Source organism: Lipophrys pholis (genome assembly GCF_963383615.2).
Source record: "Lipophrys pholis genome assembly, chromosome: 2".
In the NCBI taxonomy this organism is placed as follows: Eukaryota; Metazoa; Chordata; class Actinopteri; order Blenniiformes; family Blenniidae; genus Lipophrys; species Lipophrys pholis.
In genome coordinates, this window is record NC_137636.1 from 20,426,270 (window position 1) to 20,446,227 (window position 19,958).

General features: G+C 41.0%; 1 protein-coding gene across 1 annotated transcript; it reads left to right on the forward strand.

The window, feature by feature from the left end:
* Positions 1-6,698: 6,698 nt before the first annotated feature.
* LOC308106813 (RNA-binding protein, mRNA-processing factor 2a) lies at positions 6,699-7,421 on the forward strand (the record flags this gene model as incomplete). The annotated part of the gene is made up of 1 exon (XM_080458777.1): positions 6,699-7,421. The coding sequence occupies one exon, from the start codon at positions 6,699-6,701 to the stop codon at positions 7,296-7,298; it is 600 nt and encodes a 199-aa protein (XP_080314903.1). The 3' UTR covers positions 7,299-7,421.
* Positions 7,422-19,958: the final 12,537 nt, after the last annotated feature.

Here is a 19,958-nt window from a genome sequence, read left to right on the forward strand (position 1 = left end):
TTCAATATAATACATAGAGGTCTGCAGTGTCTGTTTGTTGAGATAGTGTGTACAATGTTACCAGACCATAAACCTGTCACAGACTGCAAAAAACAAGAATCAAACCTCCTTTAACACCCCCCCCTTACACCCCGAGGAGATTAGGTTACCACATTACTTGACATAACTTGCTGCTGGTGGGAATTGAAGGAAAAAAAACCCCAAAATATTAGAATATACATCCCAGCCGCACAGCTGAAGTAAATGGGCAGCCAGAGAAAGAAAGCACAGAGACATCAATCACAACTAGAAAATTGTATCAATCTCAAATCATGTAATTCTCAAAATTCAACATTATTACCTGTTCACCTAAAAGCCCTACCTGTACTTCTATTTTGTAACTGTCCCAACAGTCAGTCATTTAAATTAATACAACAGGAAGTGTGACGGACAGACGGATGAATGGATGAACACATTGCCATCTCAGATAAATTGCTTCTTTTCGTGACTATTGCATCATAACACTACTGCTGCTGCTGCTGCTAATTATTTCACAACAAAGAATTTAGCTCTTCCTCTGAGGCATGTTTTCTGCCACATGTTTGTTCATCTGGGCTCCATGGAGTGACTGCTCATTATGTGGCTGTTTGCAGTTTGTGCGCTCACCACATTCTGCCAGCAACTTCATTACCGACATGACAATTTTAGTTCGGGCAAGTATTAATCTTCCTGTGTGACCCTCAGAAAGCAAAGCAAATGTTCAACCGTTGCCGTTACATAAAGTACCGGTAGTTGTAGTTGCCTTGACATGTGGCACATGTACCTATGTCAAAGTACACATACAAACACTGATGAGTATTTTAACAGACATTTAGACAACTATACTTCGTAAACACTCACAACTTGTGCTTAAACAATAAGCAGGAGTTTGGAATTCATCAACAACTTTGCTTGTACAGCTGAACACATTCAGTTCAGCAATTTTCTATACAAACTTTGTTCAAACCTCCGTGACTGCAATGGGCTCATAGTTCACAAAATGGCTGCATGCATTGTGGAGAAATCTTCCTGGAATAACAAGTATGTCAGTAAGGGCGACAGCAGCAGAGCTGCTCAGCTTCTCCGTCTCTGTAGCACTTTTTTTTTTTTTTTCTTCCTTTTTAAATCTCCTTCACCAGGCCTATCAATCTTCTCTGCCTAAAGTTTGACTCTCAAATAGGCTGTCTGATGCAAGCAATCAATCAAGCCAACGATGCTTTGAATTATAGTTCAACAAGGGAATGTCCAAGCAAGATCGGGCAGGAAGAGCAGAGATTTCGGGGGAAATCTTTCCACAAATGTGGGACGGTACTATTTTGAGATCATAGCTTCATGTCATACAACACACTATGGGTGTCCTTCTCCCGACCGTTGCGTACTTGTTGTATGTTCTACAATGCAGTGACATGACCATTGTGAAAAAATATATATATTCTTAGGTTATTAAACTGAATTGGGTCCAGCGGCAGTGAAGTGGTGAGGACCGGGGATGTTCCTGACCACTAATTTCTGTAATGACTTAAAGAAAATTCTCATTAAGTCGAGTCAGCTTGTCTTAAAAAAAAGGAAACGACTCAGAATACTGTCAGGTATTCAAGATATTGCTCGCAAAATATACTGTGTGTATCAAGACCTATTTGAAGATTTTGAACTAGATCTGATTTTAAATCCTTTTCAATCTGTCAACAGCTCTACCCTACTCTCTCTCTCTGAACTTATTCAGGCTTATACCTCCGCTCGCCGTCTCAGGTCAGCTGCTCCTGAGAATTCCAAAAGTTAACCAAAAGCTTAAAGGGGACTGCAACGTTGCAGTCATGGCCCCCCCAAGTTGTGGGACGCCTTACCTCTGTCCATTAGACCAGCCTGGCCCTGTCCCAGTTTGTTTTTAAATCTTGTCTTAAAACCCACCTTATTCTTTGGCCTTCGACACCAGGAGAACAGCTGTCTTTGTATTCTACATGGTTTAACTTGTCTTTCCCATGTTTTTATCCTTTTAATTTGTTTCAGCCGTGTTCGTTTCAGTTGTATTTGCCTTTTTTTTTTTTTATCTATTTTATGTAACGCAAGAGCTGTGCACTTCTCCAGTTCATCTATTCTCTTGTACAGCACTTTTGTCCAGTGTTTTAAAGTGCTTTATAAATAAAGCTATGGTATGGAGTGATCTGGTAAATGCTGCTGAAGTACAGCACACAATGCTCTGTGCAGTTCTCTGGAGGTTGGCACTCAACATCTTGGTGAAGGAAACGGTTCTGGTTTTAGCAAGACAACATCTCTTTGTTTGACTTGAGGGACGATTCGTCATGTAAAAAGGTTTCCAGTGTCTTAAAACCTCATTAAATTTAAAATCTATGAGACAGCTAATTATTTTCACTTCATACAGGAATTAAGTCAGACTTAAGCAATGTCTGCAACCTTCCTCACCAACCAACACACAGCCGCAGCAACCTCCAAGGGCACTCACAGTATATGCTGCCTGAGAGGCAAAATCATAAGTTAGAGCCTGTAAAACTTAAAAGCTGTGAGCAGACAGTAATAACTGGATGTGACTCAGCGGGCTAATTCAGCCTTTTGACAAAGCTCAAGCTTTGCTCATCTTGGACTGTGGTCGATTGGAAAGGGTTCAAAATGAAGTGGACGCTGTCACAGTTAGTAGCACAAAAGCAGAATGTTTAAAAAATGACTAATTACACCCCTGAAGAGAAGTCAGCAATTAAATCTTCGTTCATTACAAAACGGCAATAAATGATGGATTATACTGGAACTGATATCAAAGCACTTGAATAGCATTCGAATACTTGACTGATTGTGACCCGCAGTCTAGAGAAAATGTTGTATAGAAGGTGATTTGAGTGCAATTTTAGTCAAAGTTTAAACCAATTGTTTCCCGAGATTCGAACCTGTTGATCAGTAATGTGACTTTTTGTGATGTCTTTGCATGTTCTAGTTTGGGTTTTTTTGCAGGTTTTTTTTCACTAATGACTGATCTTGCAAACCAAAGAATATCCTCACACAGTTAAAAAAACAAAACACTTATACCTTCTAATTTTCCTTTATAGCACAAATTCTTTCCAAATTTAAAGGGGAAAAAAGTCATTCTGGACTTCTCTGACACTTTCAAAGGGAGACCCAAACAATAATGCCAATATGTTTGGCATTCATGCAAGTATCATTTAAACTGGAGCACCAGAGTACTGATTTAGTTTACAATAGTGCAGTAAAGACCTTTTTGCACACTTTGTTCTGGATGGCAGCATTTATACTTCCATAAATGGATCACAGCAGCAAATAAAATGGAACCGAGATTATTTAATCTTTACAGACCTGCAAATTTACAAATCTGTAAGACAGCCCATCCAAGGGGTACATCTTGGAACCACTGTCAGATGGGATTACACGATTCATCATGTATCACAAATATATCATATCTTTTACTGAACTACTTGACAGTATTTCTTCCTGTGTTAACATGCCTCAAGCTAGGACACAGTAGGAGTGACAAGTGAAGATGACGAATGGCCTCTACAGACTGTACAGTTTTAGCAGTCTTATGGGTTCGGGACTCAACACTGTGCAACATGGATGCAATAACTTGGGTATGCCAACATGTTTTCACTTCTCAGATGTCAACCTCCACTGAATCAGAAGTGACATCCACACAGAGAAGTCAGCGTGTACGTCATTGCCGTTCGTTGCTGGCGCCATCAAGCCGAACTAACGACGCCGATACACAAAGCTCTTCTGCTTGTGGAGTTTCTATGCATTGAACAAACTCGGAGACAGAAATACTGGCTACCATCAAAGCCTAGTAAAAGAAGTCTACTTGGAATGCCAGTTCTGCAAAGAGGGCCGTTGCGTCACATTCTGCTGCATTTGGAAAATTATTACAGGATGTCAGCAGTAACTTGACTGTGATATCGATCTGCGAAACAGTTTTACTGTACTACACGACACCAGAGATTTTAACCCATGGTGACAGATGTTGCCCATGTTCCGTCCGAAAAAGCCGAATGTGTAGATGCACTAAGTGTTTGAAGTGTGGGCAGGTGCTAGAAAGCTGAGAGAAGTGTGGATGCTCTGTTTGCACACATGCTGCACGTCCACATTTACGGAGTGAGTGAGTGAGTGAGTGTGTGAGTGTGTGAGTGAGTGTGTGAGTGACAGACGACAAGCTTGCCTCACCCCCACAACTCAGAAAACAAGTACGAAAATGAACGGAAGCTCAGCGACAAGTCTTCAAACCCCACGCTGGAACAGAGTCCCGTAGTGCATTTAAACCGCTGATTACAACCGCCGAGGACATACTGATGAGAGAGCTGCAGAACAACTGATTGTGAATCTTTGTAATCTCTGACACACTGTGACACATTCATTAATGCAGACACACATGCACAAATGTACAGCACACACCGTCACACCTGGCACCCACTTGAATGCAACGACACATATGCAGAGATGCTTTGCGCGCCGTGAATGTATATCAGTGTGTGTATGGATACTCTAGAGAAAAAAAATGAGGGCACGGGCACACACACACGCACACGAGATCGCTGCTATTGGAGGAGGAATGAAATCAGCTGTAGCTCAGTGCCCAAAGGCTGGGGTTCCAGTAATTAGTTGTATTATATGCTTGGCACACACATAATAAACTGAAACCAAGTGTGTCTCTTTGAATGCATTTCTTCTGTGCGAGTGCCCATGACTATACCTCTGTGTGCGTGTGTCCAGAGTCCCCTCATATGATTTAAGACCACTCGTTGACACAGACATTTTAAATCTCCCCGAGGTGTGTCAAACGTGCACCGCCTCATTGTGTGTGTGTGTCTGTGTGCTGGTTGGAAGTTATTGTACTCTTCCATGAGGTTTGTGACTATAACTTTCAATGGCCCCAGGGTGATGCGGACGTTACCAAGATTTGCCTCCATATCACAACACTGCCCTAACAAAAGCCATGAAGTAATTGTAGGACTAAATCCCCCCCCCCCCCATTTCTCATTTTCTTCTCCAATCTAACTGCAATCAAGCAAATCTCAGGTGTCAGTGGACTGGTGGGCGCCTGTATACTGTATATGGCACCCCTGCTAATTAAGTCTTCAGGTTGCCTGACTTTATTGTGCTGCTTGGTCTGCGCAGTGCCAGCAGTAATAATTAAAGCCAAGCCATCTTCCATGGATGTGTTTTATTCCCTGATTTAATTACCTTTATTAATCAGAGAAAAGACGCAGGAAAAAAAAAAAAAAAAAAAAAAGCAAAGAGGGTGCCTCCGCAGTGCAGCTCACTTTTTGTTTTTTTAAACTCACAACTCCATTGATATTACCCCGTGTTTTGGTCCCATATAAGAGGATGTGATAATGATGAATTATGAGATATTTCCAAACGATAAAGCATTACTCGGGTGCTTACACTAAGCCAGGGACCTTATACATCACAGCAGGAGCAGAGGCAGTTTACTCAAGCTGCCAGTGTTGTGGAAGGTGGTGCCGGTATTCCCAGCGAGCGATTTCTCTTTGGTTGTTCATCAATTACTTTTATTCCCTTCAAGAAAAAAAAGCAGAAAAAAAAAAGCACGACAATGACAACAAACAAGTCAACAATACCTGCAGAAGAGCTGATAAGCCTTGCCGATGGACAGCGTTTGAACCGGGTGCATGAAAAGACTAGGGAGGCTGCCTGAGACCTGCAAAGTGTGGGTTTGTGTTTGAAGGAGCCCTGCGGCTTTAAATTTCTTGTTCGCTTCTCTTCTTGTGAAACAAACGGGACCACACAGCTCACAATCCTAGCAAGTATCAGTCTGTTGTAGGGGCTGGACCTCTGTGTGGCAACTACCAGGCAATTTCAGAGAAAAAGAACAGTGAACCAGGCAGAGACAAGAAAGACAGAAAAGACAAAGGCAACACAAGTCTGACCCTAACACTTCAGCTGTCAATCAAAAATGAGCGACTGCTTGCAGGAAACAGCTTGTCAGAGCCTGTTAATTATTCCTTACATCTCTCCACCTGTTTGCCTTGTGACAGACTGACAATAAGCCAGACCAGGAAAACAATATATATATATACAGACATACAATAGAGAGCAAGCAGATCATTGACATTGAAATCAACTGAAATGAAAGTTAATGGCCAGTTCACCAATTAACTACCAATACAGTGAATGGATATATATACTTAATAAAATTCTTTGTTCATGTGGGAGTGAATGACATTTTATTGTGAATGTCTTATATGTGTTTTCCAACACTTATACTTCATCTACAAATTGATTGATTGGGTACAATATATATGAACATGACCCCCTCACAATGGCTAATCCTCTGGTCTGCTGGGATCTCTCACATTCAGAGAGGATGGGGCTTAAACTGAAAAAAAAAAAAAAGAAAGATAATCCTTTGGCCAAAAATGCCCAATTCATGGCAGCAGACAAGAGACTGGTTTGAACTAATAGACGGGCAGCAGAAGCACAAATAAGGCTGAGGGCATTGATTGAGGCTGAGGGCATTGATTATTTCCTCCAAGCTCTCCTCGGATACCTCTCCGTCCTCGTCCGACGCACGACCTCACCTCGGCACCTCGTCTCTCAAGTTCAAGCGCCACCAGGACTTTCACGGCAGCTTCAGACGCACTTGGGGGAAATATCACACTGCGAAGAAAAGCCTGATAGTGTGTGCAGCCGAAGCCACCGTCACCATGAGCCTGAAAGCGGACGCGGAGCCCAATAACAACGTCTCCATCGAGGAGGAGGTACGGACTCTGTTTGTTAGCGGCCTCCCGGTCGATATCAAACCACGAGAACTTTACCTTCTCTTCAGACCTTTTAAGGGTTATGAAGGGTCACTGATTAAGTTGACGTCAAAACAGCCTGTCGGGTTTGTAACCTTTGACAGTCGCACTGGAGCTGAAGCTGCAAAAAATGCACTGAATGGTATCCGTTTTGACCCCGAAAGTCCCCAGACCCTGCGCTTAGAGTTTGCTAAAGCCAACACGAAGATGGCAAAGAGTAAGCTGATGGCCACACCGAACCCCACAAATATCCACCCTGCTCTAGGAGCACACTTCATTGCACGGGACCCATATGATCTGACGGGGGCAGCACTGATCCCAGCATCACCGGATGCCTGGACCCCATACCCTCTGTACACCACGGAGCTGACTCCAGGCCTTCCCCACGCAGCCTTCACTTACCCGGCGGCTGCCGCCGCCGCCGCAGCCCTCCACGCCCAGATGCGCTGGTACCCTACTCCCTCTGAGACTTCCCAGCCTGGATGGAAGTCCCGGCAGTTTTGTTAGATATTTAGCCTCTGGAAACCACACCTTTGTCCAGCTGAAGTGAGGTTTGCCGAGCTCGTCATTAATTTAATCAGGTTTATTTAATGGACAAATGTGCATTACTATAAACAAACAGTATTTATATCTCCTCCCGATTGTCTCTGGGGGGAGTCTGAGTTATGAAACCATATTGCTGTCGACAATCTGAGCTTATCTTTGGCAACTATTGCGGTACCATCATAGCACCCCCCCCCCCCCCCCCCCCACCCCCCACCCACATCACACACACACACACACACACACACACACATACACACACACACACACACACAAAAACGCCCCTACTCAAACTCGATGGATCATATTTGCTGAAGGAAAACATTCAAGTTACCGTTGTTGAGCTAGTCCTTCCGCGGGTTGCCGCTGCTCCGGGGAGGTTTAGAAGAGTCGTTGCATGTTAAAGTCGTCTTGGCATGAATTTAGAACGCAGAGTTCTGTGTATCCTAATTTTCTTAGTGTTTGTGTTGCCTCTTTACCTTGGCCTAGACAGCAAAATGTTTTGTTTTCCTGTAGAACCTTGGTCTTACCTCTGTGAAAGCTAGGCTGTTGTGTAAATGGCTTATCTCGCATGGACCTTGTGAATGCATCCCTACGTTCCGACAGTCCCAGTCCTGATGATCATATCAATGTCTGTCATTATTTGAGCAAAGGAAAGTACAAATGTTTTTGTACTTTTCTTTGCGTAATGTATATTTATGCATTTTTGAAAAAAAAAAAAAAAAAAAAAAAAAAAAAAGAAGCACAAATAACCACAAACAAAGCAACTCTGTCAACTAAGAAAATTAAGCAGTACAATTTCAATACACGACGTACCCCTTGGAAATAGTTCATGGGTTAATGGGTCTCATTTACTGCCTGACCCTGGTTCAATTTAGGAGCAGAACCTTTCTGTGTGGAGCTCCATGTGCACGCATTGGTTTTCATCAGTTACCAGATAAATCCAGCGGTGGTGTAAAAGTGAGCATGAAAACCACGAACATTGTTCTCTTCTTAGCGCCGTTTGCATGCTGTACCTGCGTCTGTCTTCACTCTGTATCCTAGCTTCCACTCGCAATCTTGTGAAATGCTGAAGTTGGACAATGATATTCACAAATGTAATTGTGACAGAACCCTGGTTCCCAATCATTTCTTCTTGCTTCTCACTGCCTCTAAGAAAAACTGTGAAGTCAGTAAAACTTAAAAACCTGAATGCTGCCAGGCACACCCACTCTCAACAACATTCAAAAACCAGAAATCTTTAAATGGAAAAATGTAATCAATAGACAGTTTCCTCACTCTGCACTTAATTCTATAGTGTCCTTCTGATTCTTTGGTTCTGCTGCATCTTTGGTGGCTTTTTTTCTGACTATCCGCATCATAGTTTAGTATAATATATTTGTATTATGTCTTCTGCTGCTGTCACAGAGGATACTGCTGCTGCTGCAAAAACATCACATATCTAAGTGTTCAAAATGCGGAAGTTGTTTAAGTGTAATACAGGAGATTTGATGTAAAATACATTTATTTTCTATCTGACAAATTAACTTAATCTCAGGAAAGTGATTTCATTGCACGGGACACCCACCACTAGGCTATAGTTCATGCATTCATTCATTGACAGAACGAGACTAGTTTGTGATCGTCATGTAAATCAAATTATTGTTGTTAAACAGATCATCATATGTACCTTATGGCCTACAAGGCCAACGAGGTATCCTGTTTAAGTGCGTTTTACATTTACTTCTTGTAATGTTACGTTTCCATGGTCTTATGCATGTTGTCATTTACTAATACATTTCTGAACAGCATAAGAAAGACGCAAAGGCTAATTGCTGCTCGAAGGAAGAAAGAAGGAGCCAAGCAATAAATGCTCTTTCCAGCAAACCACCCTGTGTCTGTGTTGTTGAGGAGAGAGCCACACTAGCTATCTACATGTGCAACACTATTTTGACAACCTCGGTGCAGCCAAAGCCTCTGGCCCGCCCTGTGAGTCCAGGTAGGAGAAGAAGATAGATGGATAGTGGGATGTGTTTAAATCCATATTAAACTTAAAACACACACACACACACACACACACACACACACACACACACACACACACACACACACACACACACACACACACACACACACACACACACACACACACACACACACACACACACACACACACACACACACACACACACACAATGCAGTGGCTTAATTACCAATCCACAACAAGTAATTTGCTCCTAACATTTGCAGCATTAGGCAACAGGTAGGCCTGAATGGTTCCTAATTCCACGACGTCTAGGAAACATAAACAGTCTGGTGGAAGCATGTGTAAATCTGCCCTCTATGCAGAGAGAAGCTAATTAGAAAATGAGGAGCAGCTGTGCGGGCAACTGGCTGATAACAAGGGCAGTCGACGGAGTGGCTTCCCAGTCCTCTCACCCTTGTTTATAAATGAGACCATCAAGTGTGTGTGCGCGCACACACACGCACACACACACACACACACAAAATCAAATATGTGACTTGTTTTCACTGCGGTTCATTCCGTAAGTTTACCCTTCAAACGAAGTGTTGGACTTCCTGTCGTGATTTCCAGAGTGGCTGGCAAACACTTCTGTTGTTGTTGCCCTATAGCTCTATATGAAATAAAGTTGCAATAGACCTGAAGGCTACACAAGTGTTATCTCTCGTATAATAGGACTGATTAAAAGATATCTGTCACCTTGAATGCTAAAGCCCAATTCTATGACTGTGTTTATATGGAAACAAATTATCAAAATAAAAGATCAGACTGAAAATGCTGCATGTAAACACATGTGGTCCAATGGGATCCATTCAGAAAGACATTTAATTCCGAACAAGGGCTGGTTTATGTCAGTGATTCCCAGCACATTCCTTGAGGGACCCAATTTTATCAGCGTAAACTTAGATGACCCAACTCCCACCATACCCTTTTCGTTAACATAAAAAAAAAAGTTGAAGGACCCTCATAACACACTATATGTAAAATAGAGTTTCTGCATTATATTCTGTTATGAGCTGATTTTCTCAGAAGGATAAACTGAGTTTACACACCTTTAGACTGTGGTGGACCGGTTCTCACTTCAGCTTGCACCGTTTCAAACTATCATCCACCAGATTAATCACCGAAAAAAAGATGCATTAAACTCAAATGTTGTCCATTGCTTTGATGAATCCACATTCTATGTAATTTCATTGGTACACTTTCTTTTTGACAGGTTCATCTTTCTCTTTAAATCGGACACACTGAGATTTTTTCTCTCGCTACCTACCTTTGTGTGTATTGCAGAAGCTTTTATATAGATGCTTTTATGTTTTATATAAATGATACAATTTGAATGTAAATGCTTAAACTTTGTGGTTTTGTGACATAAACGAATTAAATGCTGACTCATCTATTTTCCAAACATTAAAAAAAAGTTATACCACCTAATATCAAGAGAGCATCGCAACTCCCAATGAATCTTTGCTGCCCCCTTAGGCGTGTCAGGCTCCAAGGTAGGAATCACTGGTTCATGCCAATCCTTGATCTGAACATAATCTATGTACAGTCTCGATATGATCCCATCTCCTTTGTTTGGGGCAATGCCAGTTATGTAACGCCATGGGGTGAGACAGATGCGTTTTTGACAAGAATTGTGCTAAAGCACAGCTCGTCGATGCAGGAGACAATGATGCAGTATCATGTAAAAGAAATACATTGTGGTCTTCCTGATTATACTCTCAACATGAAAAATATTCACATGGACATCCAGTTTAAATAAAAGAAGTGAAAAGAGAAGTATAATTAGTCGAGCTAACAAATCCATTTTCAGTGCTGGTGAGAGTCCAGGTAAAGTTACGCAGCATTGTGCTCGCATGTCACAAACAGCCAATGTCAAAGCACAAAGAATTGTGGGATTGTTCCACAGATTAAAATCAATGATATTCTTTGTGTATGTAAGCCTGCACATTAATCTAATACAGCAATCGTGAAGAATTCAATCAGACTGACAAAACAGTGAACAGCTGATGTTGCAATACCAGCAGCATTTAAGGTGAGACTCATTATATCAGGCCACTTGATTGATTATCTTCTTTGAAAGTGAACAACAATGTGCATGCATGACCTACAAATGTATGAAATTAAAATCTTTGGGGATTGAGGGGGAAAAAAAACAGAAAGGAAGATTCTAAACAAGTCTGGCAATGTACTTTCTTATGTTCTCTTCTTATGTCGCCCAGAGGGACTGGAAGGACATGTGACAGAGACGGAGAGGATAGCAGTTTCCCCCCTCGAGAGCTGAAAGACACAACCAGCATGAAATACATCATGTTAGACATTTGGGCAAACATGGAAGACATTCCTAGCTGAGTAATAGGTGACGTTTGTGTGGACGTCTATGTGTGTTTTGTGCATAAACTTAAGAGAACGGGGTGTCCATTTGCACACGCAAGTGCATGTTACTACATGTGTAACAGCTTGTTTACATGTGTGAGCACAAAGTGGTTACAAGTGTGAATAAAATGATCTAAAAACGTGGCGCACTTTAAAGGGCAGAAACCACCATATTCCCAAGTTAAATCTGTAAAGAGACCAGAATCAGGCCAAGCCCAGGATGAGCTGATGGCTTATTAATGCACAGGGACCTGATACCCAACATATTCAGATTGTGCATTTAGCTTTTTGCCCCATTATGGGCAATATTAAGCCAAAGGGTGCAGGGCCCATTTCCAAAGAGCCAGCCAGTAATGAGAGATCAGAGGCGAGGTTTTATCATAGGCAATAAAACATGAGAACTGCGTGTCTGTTAATAAGACCCCGAGAGGATTGGAAAAGGGGGTGAAAGGCGTGGGATCCTAGGATCAAAGAAATGTCTGCCTGAAGAGAGAGGAGAGAGGAGAGGAAAGCAGAGGAAGGGGAAAAAAGGGGACTGAATTGGCAAAGAATGACAGAAAGGATGTACAAAAGGCAGTGGAATGAACTGAAACGAGCTACAAAGGGAAATCACGAGAGGAAAATCACAAAAAGATGTTGGCTGAATAACTGGAGGAAAAAAAATTCTCTTTTTCCACTCCTTCTCGCATTCATGCGTTTTATTCGATCAGAGTCTCCTTTCTGCAGGAATAGCAGTGGTCTTTGGCGAACTTAATGAATGTGCTGCCCTTGTTACATGATTGCCTGTTCTTTTGCTGTTCCTTTTCTTACATATTCCATTGACATGCCTCTCTCATACCCAGCTGCTTTGTCAAGATGAAATTATATAAAATACTTCATCTGTAGCATTCTTTTAAAACTGTTATAAAGCTTCTGAAGTGTCTTTAATCTAAGTATACCTTATCATACTATATTCACGTGTGGCAAAAGTGCATTTAGAATAGATCCATTATTTGAGGTTTCTGCTTTTTAAATAGGCTATAAATACTCCCTCCTGTTAAATGTTTAAAAAAACAATCATACATGATATATGTGCAAATAACTGGCACATCCATCCATCCTGCCATTTACTATATAAGGAAGAGTCACTGTCCACCAACAGTGAACTCTTCCCCGGACCAGAACAAATACAGAAACACAGCTGAAAGTCAACATCAACAAGTAATTTAGAGTCAGTTAACCAAAAGTGTATGTTTGTGGACTGCAGAGTGAAACAGGATTACCTGGAGAAAACCCACGCAAGCACAGAAGTGCCAACAAGCACAACCCAGGCTCAAACCGGGGACAGTCTCGCAGGAGTGTTAACCACTACACCACTGTTTACCTGGCCGACGGACAATGTAAAACCAAAATGAAATGACGGATTTCAAAATGAGTCACAAAAGACAACATTTTCAGCACGTTCCACAAGACCAGCATGTCACGGTACCCACAGCAGATAGAACCTTTCACATTTCCAGAGCATACATGATCAGTTTGGGGGAAACATAATATGGTTTGGGTTAAAATCAGGAGTAAAATTAACAAATTGCACATACATACTCACATTACTGTAGTAATTAGGTAGAATTTTTCTATGCTGTTGGGAGCATCGTTTACTCACTCACATCTCAGTACAATCTACACCAGGCAATCTACTGTACGACACTTTAAATCCTGTCCTTACTCCATTATGAGCAAGTCCACATTTTGAATAAAATCTCATTCATAGATCGAAGCAAGTGCATGCAACCAATGTGAGTTGACCCCCAGAATGAATGCAATTGCAAAAATTAGGAAAAACATGTTGTTGTCAAACTAATTTACAAATGATATCATAATTTAATTAATTGGCATTCATCACTAACAGAAATCACATATGAACAGCTGAATCATTCAATTAAATTTCATATCGACAAACATGATCATTTACCTGCTATTGGTATTATGGGTGAGTTAGGCATGGTAGTGTATAGACTATTGTGCAACCATCTAAATACGGTTCACAATGGGCAAATAAAAAGATCAAATACATAACGATTTATATTAAAGGTGAGGACACTCCAATAAACTGGGGAAAGCTACTCCTTATATGCCATTTCCTCTAAAGTTAAAGAAACATCCCATATCTTTCAATATTGGCTTGGCCATATCGAGCCAACAACTTAATTAGAAGTATTTCATCATATGGCCATATGGAAAACTGTCATGAATTACAAAGTTTACATGAAGTAATGGAAAATACAGCATGTATGATGGTTAAAAAAAAAAAAAAAGAGAAGGAAGCATCAGCGCACACCCCACCATGGAGTGGAATTCAACTCCATGAAAACTTCCACCTGGTAAAAACACTCAATGAGACTTGAAAGTGTATCCCAAATAAGTTAATCAGGCAGTCAAGAAAGACATCCAGTGTAAAACTCTGGCCGATTCCAACATACAGATCACAAAATATTGATGTGCCTCAAACAAACAGCTGTGGCACAATCATTAGTCTCCAGAGTAAAAGTCCTCTGCTTGACTTGTCTGACCACTGCTGACATCCTCCTCCTTCAGGCTTTGTCATTGTTTGCGCTTTCATCCACCTTCTCACAGGGCCTTCATCAGGATCACATAAACAACAAAGGGCCATAAAATATGCAAAAAAACAAGGTGGTATGCAGTTTGCAGTTAACAGGTAGCTCTTTGATAAATATAACAAAAAGTACTTCAAATATATGACAGATCTGAGGCTTAATCACAGGTCTGCATGAAAAAAAAAAAAAAGAATTTGACAATTAACCATAAAAAACTGTGGTTGTATCATGTGGCATGAAAGTGAATTAGCTTCTAAGTTAAACATTTTGGAGTTTTTCGCCAGCAGAAGAGTAAAAATATTCAAATGTTTCACATTGAGGGTTAACTCTTGGCTGTTTAGGAAGAAGGTTTAGAATTCTCCCATCACACATACTCATGTCAGTGTTTTTTTTTTTTTCCATATCAAACATTACAAGGACACATTAGTGCCCTAAAACAGAAGCAGTTGCACTTTAGTAAGCGGCAGTCCTGTGTAAAGTCCTTTTTCATCTCTCTACTGGGAGGTCAGAAATAAAAACATGACTGTGGAGCAGCTGCACTTGATGTGACAGGAGCCTCCCCAATTTATTTTGATGGGCCTTGCTTTATGCAAGCCTCGCGTTGATTTCCCATGGGCCACTATGCATTCTCGCAAGGACTGGGAAATTCAAAATGTGTAATGCTTACAAGAACGACCTCAAAATGAGAGCAAAAGTATCATCCGAGTGGACGTGCGTATTAGACTGAGCCGCTGCGTCTTTTCAAAAGCGAGCGGTGATATGCGCGTTTGAAAAATCCGACAGCCAGCAATGTGAATCATCTTTAAAATTTCAATGGCATCACTACTCAAGTTCCCATTATACGAATATACATAATGTCATAGCGGAATCTCCATGGCAACCACATGCATACACGCATCTGACTACGGCGTCGATGAATTCTTCCCTCAACAGCTGATTGATTTTGGGCGCTTGCATTAAAAAGGAAGCAATTATCCTGGTGAGAACTTAATTAAAAATCTTTAAGAAATTTTTCACCAGAAGCTAATTCACATGGGCTAAAGACACCGGCTGGATTTTTAATTGACTCGAGTCCGTATGGTACACATGCAGCCGAGGTGCGGACCCCCGTGTGATCCGTATCTTCAGGTTCACAGACACTCTGCCATCCTGCCAGTTGTGGTTGGAAACGGAAATAATCATCTAACAGTATGAGGTAATCATACATGTGGAAGTCTGGTTAATGACGGAAATAACTGTTTCTGTGGCAACTCAAAGCCATCTTCGAGGTAAATACATGGTTTGGCTTGGGAGCAGATTTCATTAAGTAATGTTGAATAATAAAATAACATATAATACTGTGTTGTTTTTCAAAAATGGAGTTTGTTGATTGAGAGCAGATCTTTTAGGAGAAGCTGATAATAGTTCCCCGGTGGCCCCATGATTAAAGGAACCACCGCGTTTCTGGAAAAACGAGTTAATCATTAAAGATGCCCATATTTTCTCACCAAACTGGGCATCAGAAGGTTCTCAACATCATTACTACAGAGTTCACTCACTGAACCACAGAGCGTAATTTAAGTACAAAGAAATACAGCTGCATATGCACATATCCAAATATGTCAAATTAGTCTCTGTAGTAACTAATGTGTCTGTATTCCTCAGAACAGTCAGCATCGTAAGCCATGAGACTGGATTTAGTAAAATAACTCAAGTTTGTTTTTTTTAAATCATTTATTTTATCCACAACCAACATTGAAGCAGATTAAGACAAATATGTTTTGTGGGTTGTTGTTTTTTTTAAACTGTCTCCCTTATTTACTCCCCCAATCCTTTACCCTAATAGGAACTTTAAAATGCCACTATTTCAGCAAATAAGTTATTATCTTTTTGTATGGCTGCTTTTCTAAATGGTTTTAATTCATGACCAAGGACGGTTGCCTCCTCAGCCCACGTCAACCTGAAAGCCAAACGGCGCTGCTCTCACTTCCTGCGTGTCCTTAATGAAGCAGGATTGATAGCACGCCAGCGGAAACACACCTCACCTCATCAGCAACCAGCCGGGGGAGGGACGCCCTCCAATAAATAGTGCAGTAAACACACAATTAAGAGCCCACATATCACTGCTCAGTTATTACATCCTACCAATTAAGCATCAGGGGCAACCTCCTCATTCGTACCGCTTTATGCTCGTAATCAGTAATTTAGTAATGATGTGCCGTGTCTCTGCTGCAGGCTCAATAACCAGTGAGAGGGTGGAAGTGGGTGGTGGTGGTGATGGTGGAGCATTTGTCTGCTTCAAGAGCAGTTGAATTAGAAGGTGAGTTTCAGGTTGTTGAGTGTGGAGCCTTTCCTCTGCCTTAGTCCCTTAAAGATACTCAGCTGAAGCTCCTGTTTAAGGAAAAAACAAACAAAAAAAAAACCCACCAACAACGACTGCTCTGATTATTTTAACACTCATTAACTTGAAACAGGCTTGAGCGATGGCGGCGTTTAACTGATCCTCTGCAATAAAGGACAAACAAAAGCACAGAGCCAGCACACTCATTTGCTCTGACATTAACATTCATATTGGCAAGCCCCAAGAGATTTTTTCATCAAGTTAGTGCTTGGAGTGAGTGAGCATGTATTTGTCTTTAAAAACCATGTCCAGCACAAAAAAAGAAAGGGCTTCCTTCAAAAGCATCCAGCTGCTGTCTGAGCTCCATGCCAGTCTAATGTTGAGGTTTGACTGCCATCTAGTGCCAAAGATCGCGAATAGACGACAGAATAGACGTAAATGAACAGGGCCTTTTCAAGGAAAGAGAGCAACTTTATGGATCAGTAGGTCAAAACACTCAAATAAAGGAGGAGTCTGAAATCAACACACTTCTCATGTGACCTTTCATGAGCCACAAGACTAAACGGTATAGCTTTGTTCAGTATGTTGCCAGTTTGAAGCCTGTGCAGTTGGTTCAAGGCCTTTATCTACTCCCAGGGTCATGAGCGCAGTGATATCCTCCAACTGCAATGTCCGATAGAGCATCTATCCACAGCTCAATACCTCCACCTGTTTACCAGGTCCAGACCCTGGAGCCCCAAGGAGCAGCACTTATCATGGCACAGTCAAAGGGTTTAGTCGTTCATGAGAGTCCAAGTACAGTTTTTGTGCTGCTGGCCTTTCACGCAGTTCTGCCCAAGGGCTCATAATCTGCCAACACACCCATCCCAACACCTTCAGCAATGGCACTGAGGTATGTATAATCGGCTTGAACACTGGGACACTCCAGTTTCCCCCGAGTGAGTGAAACTTTCTTCTCCACCAGCGCTGACGGCATTTAATAATGAAAGGTGCTAAAGTTTTCCAGAAGAGGCAGGGAGCTTTCTATTATTCTCCATGGAGGAGATCTCTTTTCACAAAGTAATATCATCAGCCTATGAAAAAAAAAACACCATTCTGTATCGGCCCCCATGGGCACCCAGTGAAAAGTTAGAGATAGATATTTAGGTTGTCTTATATCCAGTCTCACCAAATTGCTGTAACGGTTCCCCTGCCTGTGCAGGCTCTGTTCCTCAGTACAGTAGCAGCGGTGTCTGTACAACTTTAATTGAATGAAAAGCAAACGCATGATCTACCTTTGTGGATGGAGTGTGCCGTTTGTTCAAGACATGTTTTCCAATTTTTCCTCAAAAAAAGATCAACAATGCTTGATACTAAAAATAAATAATCAACAACAAAATTGTGGGTGACAAACTCCACATGGGGATTAAAGTCTTGTGTTGAGCCAACTTATTGTGAACCGCTTCACTGATAAAGCATCATGTACATGCTGTAAGTATGGGATGGAATCTTAACTGTGTGTGCTTGACATGTAAAACATGTTTTTAATGTTGACAGCTGTGCCAGGATAACCAATTCCTAATGAGAAGCAAAGTACACACCAGAAAAATTGAAATACATTAAGGTTTTTTTCAGGTGTTTATTCAGTGCTTAAGTTTGAGCTGTATAGGTCCTTGACAGATTTGTAGGAAAGAGAAACCAAAATGATGAGGTTTGAAATCAACATGTCTTCAATAAACAAGTAAAACTATAAGTGGCAACGACAGAAAATATAGCAAATAATTTTACTTACATCCCAGTGGCCACACTGACTTGAATGGCAGTTCCAGTCACAAAGTGAACCTCCACTATCATATAAAATGTTTCACTCTCATCATTTTTATTTGACTTTCATGTGCTCCTGCTGTCTGGCTAAACAGAGGCGAGTGTAAGTAGTTCAACATCTCAATCAAGTTAGAGGCTTTACTCTTCAGTGATTGGTTGATGGGTACAAGGGGGAGGGCCTTAGTATATTGGGGGGGGGGGGGGGTAATATAATAATAACCTTGAACCCCCAAAGAACTTGGTCTTTCAGGTGTTTTCCTATGTGAAATAGCTAAATAAGGATTTTCAACCCTTAGCCTTGAAATGCAGCATAATTAGTGATCATTATGTAAAACAAGTATTGCAGTTTTGTTATTTCCTTTTTCTTTCTGAGACACTGAGGTTATCTCCTGATATTCATTGTGAAAAATAGTCTACTTTCTTTTCTTCATTTATCAAACCAGCATGAACCAAACTGAAGACTTTGTAACAGAGCATGCTCTTGAAATATCAACGCAGAGCAGCTTTCAACAGTTTCACGGTTAATTTTGCGATAATAAAAATCTGTACAACACCAGCCTGAGGTAACAATTATCTAATCAGACAGATGGGGGGTGGGGGGTGGGGAGGGCTGCGGTATATATGAATTTATGAATAATGCATTATGGACACCCGTACTTAATAAGGTTTTAAAATGACATAAGTCTGTTGCTTTGGAGAGGATGTCTAATCAGACTGATGAATCGTCTCATGTTAATTTGGCCTCACATCGGAAGATATACACTTGTTTATTTTGTGTATTTAAGTTAAGTTGATTTATTCTGTAACCCCTCCAAATAGAATTACAATTATTGTGAAAGTTGTCTTTAGTCATGTCCACCATTAGTTTCCCTCGTGCTCTTGCAACACAATCAAATTATTGGTCTTCCAGTGTGGTCGTTTATTGATCAGCCACTTCTGGAACATTTTTCACAAATGGAGTCTGTCATAAGCAGGCTAGTGTGTTGGCATGCGGGTTTTATTTCTTAAAGGCTAAGATGTTGGATGATATGTATAAGCTAAAAAGTTGATTTGCAGTTCAAAGACCAGACTTCCAGGTTTCTAAATAGGCAATGCGTGTGAAGAACTGTTGGTTGCTGGTTTAGGTTGTTTTCAAATCTCTGGAGAATTATGTTTGATCTATTCTGTCTTTGTACCTTGTTGTTCTGAAAAGTAAATGTCAAGACCAGCTCGAGTTGAGGTGCACAGCATGGGCAATGACACCATATTCATCATATTACAATATTTATAAGAACAAATGTGTTATTCTTTTCTTGTTTGCATCTTACCCATTAAAAAAGGACTGTGAGTTCGCTTCACATAAAAATCAGTTCAGCTAATATTTATGGCCTATTTCTGGTTTTATGATACAGTTGTATAAATTCTCTGCAGACACAGGCTTAACTGTTTTGTGGTTTTATGCAAATTATTCAATTGACACTTTGTCAAAAAGTACTCATACTATAAAGACATTTTTAAAGCAGCGTGGGTTTTTTTTCTCTTTGTTTGTT